General features: G+C 53.1%; 2 protein-coding genes across 2 annotated transcripts; both read right to left on the minus strand.

The window, feature by feature from the left end:
* Positions 1 to 664: 664 nt before the first annotated feature.
* BZA05DRAFT_215605 (uncharacterized protein) lies at positions 665 to 1,474 on the minus strand. Its single transcript, XM_051479648.1, has one exon. It carries the CDS (start codon positions 1,248 to 1,250, stop codon positions 798 to 800), a length of 453 nt encoding a protein of 150 aa, XP_051341907.1. The 5' UTR covers positions 1,251 to 1,474; the 3' UTR covers positions 665 to 797.
* BZA05DRAFT_215613 (uncharacterized protein) lies at positions 1,475 to 5,272 on the minus strand. The gene is made up of 4 exons (XM_051479650.1): positions 4,269 to 5,272; positions 2,337 to 4,181; positions 1,789 to 2,276; positions 1,475 to 1,716 (listed from the first exon to the last, which is right to left on the minus strand). The coding sequence occupies exons 1-4, from the start codon at positions 4,882 to 4,884 to the stop codon at positions 1,699 to 1,701; spliced, it is 2,967 nt and encodes a 988-aa protein (XP_051341908.1). The 5' UTR covers positions 4,885 to 5,272; the 3' UTR covers positions 1,475 to 1,698.
* Between the last annotated feature and the right edge of the window lie 3,481 nt (positions 5,273 to 8,753).

Consider the following 8,753-nt stretch of genomic DNA (forward strand, 5'->3'; position numbering starts at 1 on the left):
CGGGACACCGAATTCTGTCCAGTTTCAGTTTCCGGAGAACTGTGAGGTGAACAGAGTGTTTGGCAATTCTCAGATCACTCAGCCATAAGTCTGAATAATAGGCTTCATCAGAACTTTAATAGTGGACACATGGCCCAGCTTTTTTCTCATGGTTGAAGTTAAAATGCGATACTGAGTGACGGCAAAGAAATGACCTCTCGAGGTCAGTACCAGTTTCGTCGCTGGAGCCGCACAGTTTCGGTTTTTTTTTAAAGTTTTTGTGCCATCCAAACGGGGTCTCAGTTCCATTTGCTCAGTTTCTCGAAAAAACTGACAGTTTTCGCTAAAACTGAGGCCATCCAAACGGGCCCTTAGCTTTCTCCGCACTGGTTTCGGAGATTTCTCGATCGTATGTACCTAGGTAGATCATTCAGGAGTCTAGAGTCTGGAGTGTGGAGTGTGGAGTCGGTGGGGCCGCTGGAGTAAACCTACTCTATTCTCTAGGGGAGCACCGGCCGACAAATACCCCCACAAAGCAGATTCCTCGATAGGCTGATGGGCTAACGAGTACAGAGTGACATCTCATGTTTCCTCCCGGAACCACCCTTTCCCTTTCAGGACCGTTCCTTCTAGGCTTCTACACCTGTAATGGCATCTCCAAATCCCCATTCACGGTCTCAACAGCAACCACCTCTGCATTTCCACTCATTAGTTATGACCAGTTAATTTACACCGCCACCACTACCACCAGCACCAGCACACAAACCACCCTAAAAGCCGTGACTTAACAAAGACGTATCGCATCGCATCACAAAACATCACAAAACAACGTGGAAACAGACATGCAATGCAACACGCAATTCACAAGCCAGTTGCACGCGGAGTAGGTACAGTAAAGCAAAGCAATACAATACGGAGAGAGAGAAACTAATGACACGATGTCGATGTCCTACATATCCCCCTTCCAACCCCCAAACATAAGGGTGAAGAAGAAGAAGCAGAATCACCGTCCCGCCGTCCCGTCCCTTCCCGCCTCCCGCATGCTCTCGTCCTTTACAGCAGTAAAAAAAAAAGCCGCAAAAACAAAAATAGAATGGAGATTTTTCCCTTTTCCTTTCTTTCCCCAACCAACCCATCACCCAACATGCAAAACAAGAAGATACAACGAAAAGAAAAAAAAGACAGAAAAAAAAAGAGGCAGAAAAATGCAAACCTAAACACCCGAGAAAAGCAGAACAGAAAAGAAAAAAAAACCACTGGAAAATAAACATGAAAAACTGAGAAACAGAAGCAAAGCCATAGCTCTAATTGTTGTCAGTTGTCGGAAAAGAAAAAGAAAAAAACCGCAGACATAATATAGAAGGGACATCAAGGTCCTTTCTCTGCTCGTATAAACATTGAGCAGGTGGCGATGAAGCCAAGAACAAGTTAAAGGAAAAGAAAAGAAGGAAATGGTAAAAAAGAGTACGCCGATTGGAAGCAATAAGGATAAGCTTTTTGAAAAGAAAAGAAAAAAGGAAAAAGAAGAAAGAACGGTAAAAGGAAGACCCCTCCGCCAGACCAGACACTCCATTTCCACTCCTAATCTTATTTTGCCCCACCCTGTGATCCTCACCTATTCCACTTCTGTAAAACTGCTTCGTTCAATCGAAATAAAGTCTTCGCAGTTTACCATCCCCACGCCACACAAGATCCGTCAGGAGCGTACCAAGCCATCTCCTATGATGCCATGGTTGCCTGAAATTCGTCCATGGTCAGCCTATACAAAATCATCGCCTTGAAGGCGTCAGGAGGGCGGGATGAGCGTACAGCCTTGTAGATCTCGGAGCGAGAACCCTTCTTTGCCATCTCCTGGGAGAGGATCGCACGCGTGTCATTGTCGAGGAGGCTTTCAATGACATTCCTGTAGTCGTCCTTGAGGTTGGGGTTCTCCAGGATCGACCTGAGCTTCTCCATGCCGAAGGTCTCACCGTGCCTGGCCTCGGTCTTGACTAGCTCGACAAAGTCATTGATGATCTCGTATCCGATGGTTTTGCGGTCCTTGAACGAACGCTCGTACATCTTGAAGATCTCCTCAATGCCGCATCTGACAGCCATGTCTGCGTCCTGAAGTGCAAAGTGCTTGAACTCTCGGTACATCGCCCTGTTGAAGCTCTTAACCAGGAAGTGCGACCAGAACTTGTATAGAGTAATCAAGTCATTGTTCTTGAATAGACCGTTGGTTTCCCTGTATTTGAGGGCCTGGGCGCGAACTTCGCTGTAGCTGCGATGAGTCATGTTCGGGTCCACACCATGGGCTGCCGGAAGATGTGTGAGCCAATTGTCATCCGAGTGAGGCTTGCGAGAGGGATAGTTACCACTTGACTGCGAAGTCCTTCCAGACTCTTCGTGTGCACCGTCTCCGTTGCTGAGGCTGGAATTACGCAGTCTCGCATCAATGCCGCCGATGTCGGTCACGCCGTTAGTCTGCACAGCACCGCTGTCACCGGTCGATGGACGCTTGACGACGACCATCAAAGCATCAACTTCTGCATCTTTGCACTCGTCGATGGGCTGCATGGGCACCGAGGGATTGATCTCTCCGTCTATACCCTGCTGCACATTGTTGGACGACGGGGAAAACTCGGGGACAGTTGCCGAAAGAATCGAGGCGGGGGTTTGATAGCCGAAAGCCGTGTTTATCGGTTGCGGGTAAAAAGGCATGCCGGCGGCGTCAGGGAAAAAAGGTTCCGCTGATCCGGACATCTCTCCTGGGGGAGTAAGCGTCGTACCGTTCTGCTGCTGACGCTGGCGCGGATCAAAGTGCCAGTCACTCATGCCACGCTTGGCAGAGTCGTCACGGTCCGACTCCTTCAATACCCAGTTCTCCCAACCTTCCTTCTTGCGGACGTAGTAGTCATCCACCCCGTACGTCAGCTGGATCTCCGGAGAACTCAGGCAAGCATCTCTCAGCACATTGATATCTTTGGTGTGTTGCTGGACCCTCTGAAAGCCCATGATGAACGACAGCCTAACGTAGCCATCGTTGTCCATGTGTTTTCGCAGGTAAATATCCTTAATCAAGTTATCTACTGAGAAGTAGTAGTTGATTTGAACGGTGAGAGCGCCATAGTCGACCACCGGCATTCCAGGGATCATGGCGTACTCATAGGGCAATCCAGCGCCACCATAAGCGAATTGCGGGAGCGAAGGTGGCTGCATGGCAGGATTGAACCTGTAGGGGTGAGCGTTGTACCCCGAATTACCACGGCCCCTGAATGATCCTACGCGCGGATGGGTGTGCTGAGGGTACTGATGTGTATTTACATTTGAAGTCGCGAATGGTGGGCTTGCAGGATTGGAGTGTCCCTGGTAGCCAGCCGGGGAAGCATGATGTCCGTTCGCAAACTGGTTGTGATAGACCCCACGTCCCCTGTAACCACCGCGACCACGCTCCCTCGGAGGATACGTGCTGGGCGATTCAGACTCCCCGCGCCCTGCGCCATTGTGCCACTGGGTTCCCCTATCTGGCCGAGTGTGGTTGCTAGCTGCCTTCTCCTGGTCCTCCGAAGATTGGCGGTTCGTGGCACCGCCGTAGGTAGCATCCTCTGCGATTCTGACTGGTCGGCTCCTCTCAGGCTGAACCGCGCCAGATGCCGCTACGAGTCCATTCGCTTCGACGTTCCATTCCGCAGCATCCTTCCTTCGCTCCGTAGGACCGTTGGTGACACCAGCCTTGGACTCTCGTCGCTGGGTGGTACCGCCGGGACTGGACGTCCGCTTCGCACCTTTGCTTCCTTGGTAAGTCCCACGAGTGGGATATTGGCGACCCCGTTCGCTCTCCGTTGCTCCGGAAGTGGCAGCAGCCTGTCCAGATCCAGTGATCCTCTCAGGTCTGTCACTGGAACCGGCTGCACCACCACGCCCACCACCACGCCCGCCCCGGCCCCCACGACCTTCGCGGCTACTCTTAGTCTGAATCGGCGGGACGTACGGAGGATCGATGGCCACGGGAACCCAGGTCTTGGTACCACCACGTCCTGCGGCTGGGGCAATCCTTTCCTTCTCGTCTTTCTCCTTCTCCTTTTCCTTCTCCTTCTTAAACTCACCTTGAGCGAGATCCGGTGTCGGCCAGGAGATAGTATCGGTGACCGGGGGCGGTAGTGACAGTGTGGTGTCGTTTTCCTGAGACTGACCCCGCCGATTGCCACGTTTGGTTGGTACTATCAAACAGCCATGTCGTTAGAATTGCATTCGAGGCAAACTCGTAGCTACGTCGCCAAAAGGGTGGGTGGTGTCCCGAGACTTACCCTCGTCGGTGCCCCTCCTCACATCCACATCCTTCTTCTCATCGGTATTCGCAATCTTCTTACCGGTAGAGAGCCCCTTGTCAGAAGCCGACGATTTCTGTGCCGGACCAGGCGAGACCGAAGCAGGGATGCCCGGAGACACGCTCTTCTTGGCAGCCTCCTCCTGTCGTTTCTGCCATACATTCACGGTCACAGTCGGCTGGACATAGTCGCTAGCCCTGGCGGAGTCCGCACCACTAGATTTGCTATCCGGGTGGCTCGACGTCTGCGAGTTTCCTTCCCATCCGTTCGACCTCTCCTCGTGCAGGTCAGCAGCCGCAGCCGCAGCGCTGGTCGAGTCGTCATCCTGTTTGGTGTTTGAGCTGATGACCGGGGTAGACTGTCTCGACACCTCCGGCGCAGAGGAGTCAGCGGACTTTGGACGCGATTCAGCGGGCGTAGAGAGATGATCGGAAGTGCCGGTGACGGGTTCCGGGATGCCGTTCGTCATGACCATAGCTGGTACAGCGGGTGAAACCTCAACTTTGGATGCGAGAGCAGCTTTCGAAGAGCCCGACGCCAGAGCAGCCGCGTACGAGGTTGCAGTTTCAGACGCACCGAGGGCTCGTGTAGTCATTCTATCGCGAATCAAACTTGGGGGGTTTGTAGTGTGAGGTGAGTAAATGCGGAAGTCAGGTCTGAACTGTGGTTGAGCGAACAAAGTTCCGACCAGCCAGCAGCACCACTGAGTCGAGATGACAACAAAAGGTTTTGCCGATCAGAGTGCGGAAATGAACGAATCCTATTCTCGAGTGCCGACGAGGAACAGGCGACTTTTCGCGTTCAATGGGGTTCGGTGTGCGCGGGTAGCAAGCAGTGATTGCGACCGTGGCGAAGTTTGTCCAACGTACGGGTTGCAGCGGTATTCAGAGACGGACCGTTGTCGTTGTTACCGAGAGAGAACACGTTCGAAGGAGCGTGTACGGGTGTGTTGGAACGAGGTTGTTGGTAAGGAGGAGAGGGGGAGGGAGGAGAGGGGGGTGGAGGGAAGGAGGAGGATGAGGAGAGGAGGAGGGGTTGTGGTTTGTAACGGGAAACTTTAAACCACGATCTTTGAACGTCAGACGGAACAACGATCAGGGAAGCGTCGCAGTAGGGAGTGGGGTCGGAGAGGCGAGTGCGGAAGTGGAAAGGGTTTGGTGGGAAGGGCTCTTTGATGTGAGAGTGAATCTCTCGCTGTGTGTCCCTCTCTCTGTCACTCTCTCTCGCTTTCGCTGTAGCGGGGGTGGACCTGAAAAAAAGATTGTGGGATTAGCGGGATGATGCTGATGGGTGGTGGGGATTGGTTGGTGGGATGATGGGCGGCACATGAAAGTCCGGCGGAACTCTGGATAAAGCCGGAAGCAAAGCAATTGGCACTCACCGGCCCAAAGAAAATGGCAGCAGCAGGATACTTCGGTACGCCGCAGACAATGGCTACGGCTTCTTTATTTTGCTTTCGGATCAGCAATTGCTTGATTTCCTGTGTCTGCTCGGTCGCGTGTCGATGGTGGAAGGGGGGACGGGAGTAGTGACTGCTGGTTTTTTCTTTTTTTTTCTGGACAGGAGGACCGACAGCCGCTTTGACTACCGACGGGAGAAGAAACGACCGCAAAAGCGTAGAGTGGGTTTTGCGTTAGTCGTCACGGCCGCCGAGGGCAACCGAATTGTGTTTGGCGACGGTAACGGGGCTTTTGAGGACTAAGCAAGCAAGGGCACGGCGCTGCAGCTGTAGGTGGTAGAGCAGCTGTGCTGTGGCGAGACAGGTAGCGGCCGGTGCGGCAGAGAGGATACCGTAGCTGGCGACGCAACGGAGACAGCGGGCGACAGCGGGTATGGGTAAGTACCGGTATGTGCAGGTGGGTATATATACGGGAGTGATATTGTTGTTGGGGGGGGGGGGTTGATATTGGAATCAACACCAGCCTACCAGCAGCGATGAAGAACGATGGGGAAGGCAGTGAGAAGTAGATGGAGATGGGGAGGGGGAAAGCAGGACGAATGGGAGGGCGGGGAACAGGACGAAGGTGGAGGAGGGGTAGTTAAGTTGGGAGACTGGGAAAGAAAGTTGAGAAACTCAAAGTCCAGTTAGGTGTGGAGGGAGGAGATGGAAGAGGGGTTCGTATGCAGGCCGCGGATGGAGCCACAGAACAGAGCGACAAGTGGGGACAAACAAGACCATGCTGTATGTTTCTTCTTTGAATCCCTTCTTCTAGATCGAATCCTCCCCGCATATATGCAGCGACAGGGACCGCAATTCAGCCACAGACCATGAGCCACAGACCACAAGCCACATGTTACAAGCCACACGGATGCATGGCCAAACGGTGACAGCCGGAAAGACCGAGCACACTCGAGTACAAAACAAACAGGTCTGGAGCAGAAGACTCATACGTGCATGTATACGTCCTTACTTGGGCAGGTACTCACTCTCGTACATCCATCGCACCAAGTCAACACGATACCCGGCCAACTAGTACTGACCGTCCACGTAACGAACGAACGGATCCGGACGGCTACTCTAGAGTATTTGTTTGCTGGATTCGATGGCCTGCTCCGATTGATCGCCTCATCCTTTCCCAACGACTCTCACTTGATCGCTCAATCGTAACCATAGGGATTCTTAGCGCCGCCTGCTCGACTTTCCAGTCATCAACCATCACACATGTACGCCGGTGCCACTGCCCATGGCACAGGGTCCACTCGCACGTCGAACGGTACAAAGCGATCAGACAAATAACCTGCCCGTCGAACACGGAACGGACAGAATTGCAGAGCAAAAAAAGTCACTTGCGCGTACGATCACCCAACGCGATGTCGATGCTGCCAATCATACTATTTCGACCTTCCAGCCTTCCCTCCTTCCTTCCCTCCCTCCTTCCTTCCCTCCCTCCTTCCTTCCCTCCTTTCCTCTTTTCCACCTTGTTGTGGCGTCCGTCTGGTACTCTACTTCCCTCAGAAGCACAATTTCCTGCGAACCAAAGCCACCCATCGGATTCACCACACTCCCACTCGCTCGAAACCGTTCAACCAATCTTCGTCGCTATATCAGCCAATCGATGCCCCGACACCCACCGCCAACTCCCCTCTAGCCTTCAGGTACATACAGTGCTCAACAGGCACACACCCGTTTCCGCCCTCCTTACCGCAGCTGGGCATACATACTCCAGAGTATCTCCACCGATCTCGTTCCTCGCGCCGGCACGGTGAAGTGCAACGCACACACACGCACGCACGCACAACCTGGCCGCTGCAGGCGGGCACCCACATATAAAGATGACCCGAATGGCTGCATATCCGAGGCATGTACATAGAGTAGAGTATGCACATAGGCACGGAGAACTCGCTACGGCCGCCCCGCGGTGATACACTATGATCCCCCCGGTCCCTGCTTGCCGGCGACGATTCCGTACAACCGCCGAGTGTACAATACTGTGTGCCTAGGTGTGTGCTCCAGAGCCCAAAGTAACCGTTCGCCTGCCCGCTGGCTGCGTTCGTGAGCAATGACCCACCATTCCTTACTTACTTACGGTCTTACACAGCAGTGCGGTTCCAGACGAGGACGAGGACGTCTGCGCTCCCCGCTCTAGGTAGGAGCTTGGAAGTTGAGGTGGCTATTTACAGCCAATGGAAAGGAGCTGCGAACGCTCTCGCTGTCTTTGCTTTTACCGGCCCAAAACCCCGAGTGATTAATATGCAGCGCCTACACTCTACACTCTACGATATGCATGGCAGAGAATCCCGTTCCAGCTAGAGTAATATAAATAATAAATCCACTCCGCATACTTGGTATGTACACGGTCCTGAGTACGCCCACTACCGTGACTGCATAGTACAGTATTGTAGGTACAGTACAGATCACCCACAAAACTACCTAGCAAGCCCCACAAAGTCGCGGCCGGACTCCAGACTCTCGAAATGCATAGGACCAATTACCCATCGAGCATTGCTTTTCGCCGCAAAATTGTTGAGTCCAATCTGTAATGGTATAAAAAGTGTCCAGCCCTTTTGATCGAGAAAGAGAAAGAGAGGGAGAGTTAATTGTTGTTGCATACGGCCTGCTCCTACAGTACCTAGAGTACCGACCGTGTGCGTCGTCGCGCGGTGCAATTTTGTCGAGTGATATGTCCCTAGTCCTGGAAATGGTGAGGTGAGTGACTCCGCCGGTTCCCTCCGATGGCATACTGTGTACAGCGCTGTGGGTGGTAGGTACCTAGTACTCGCCTGGACAATTCATCGAGGAACAAAAGCGTGCAGTATTCCTCCGGTACCTGTACCACTCATGGGACCCCGCTCTGATACCGTACCGTATCAGTAGGATATAAAGAAACAATCATGATTGGGATGTTGCAGATGAACAACCTGTGTGCTCGCTACTCAGCACCCCTCGTGTGCACTGTGCAATAGTCAGAGCCTGAGCCTGAGTCTGAGCCTGAGTCTGAGCCTTCTTCCGCCACAACGTATCAC

The sequence above is a fragment of the Tricharina praecox genome (genome assembly GCF_024521635.1).
Source record: "Tricharina praecox strain CBS 144465 chromosome Unknown BZA05scaffold_5, whole genome shotgun sequence".
Classification (NCBI taxonomy): Eukaryota; Fungi; Ascomycota; class Pezizomycetes; order Pezizales; family Pyronemataceae; genus Tricharina; species Tricharina praecox.

Excerpts from the sequence above, each read along its gene's own strand:
- BZA05DRAFT_215605 (XM_051479648.1), bottom strand. The coding sequence starts at position 1,250 with ATGTTTATTTTCCAGTGGTTTTTTTTTCTTTTCTGTTCTGCTTTTCTC.
- BZA05DRAFT_215613 (XM_051479650.1), bottom strand. The coding sequence starts at position 4,884 with ATGACTACACGAGCCCTCGGTGCGTCTGAAACTGCAACCTCGTACGCG. Across the intron at positions 4,182-4,268 it reads GAGGAGGGGCACCGACGAGG|TACCAACCAAACGTGGCAAT; the intron begins GTAAGTCTCGGG and ends GCTGTTTGATAG. Across the intron at positions 2,277-2,336 it reads AAGGACTTCGCAGTCAAGTG|CCCATGGTGTGGACCCGAAC; the intron begins GTAACTATCCCT and ends ATCTTCCGGCAG.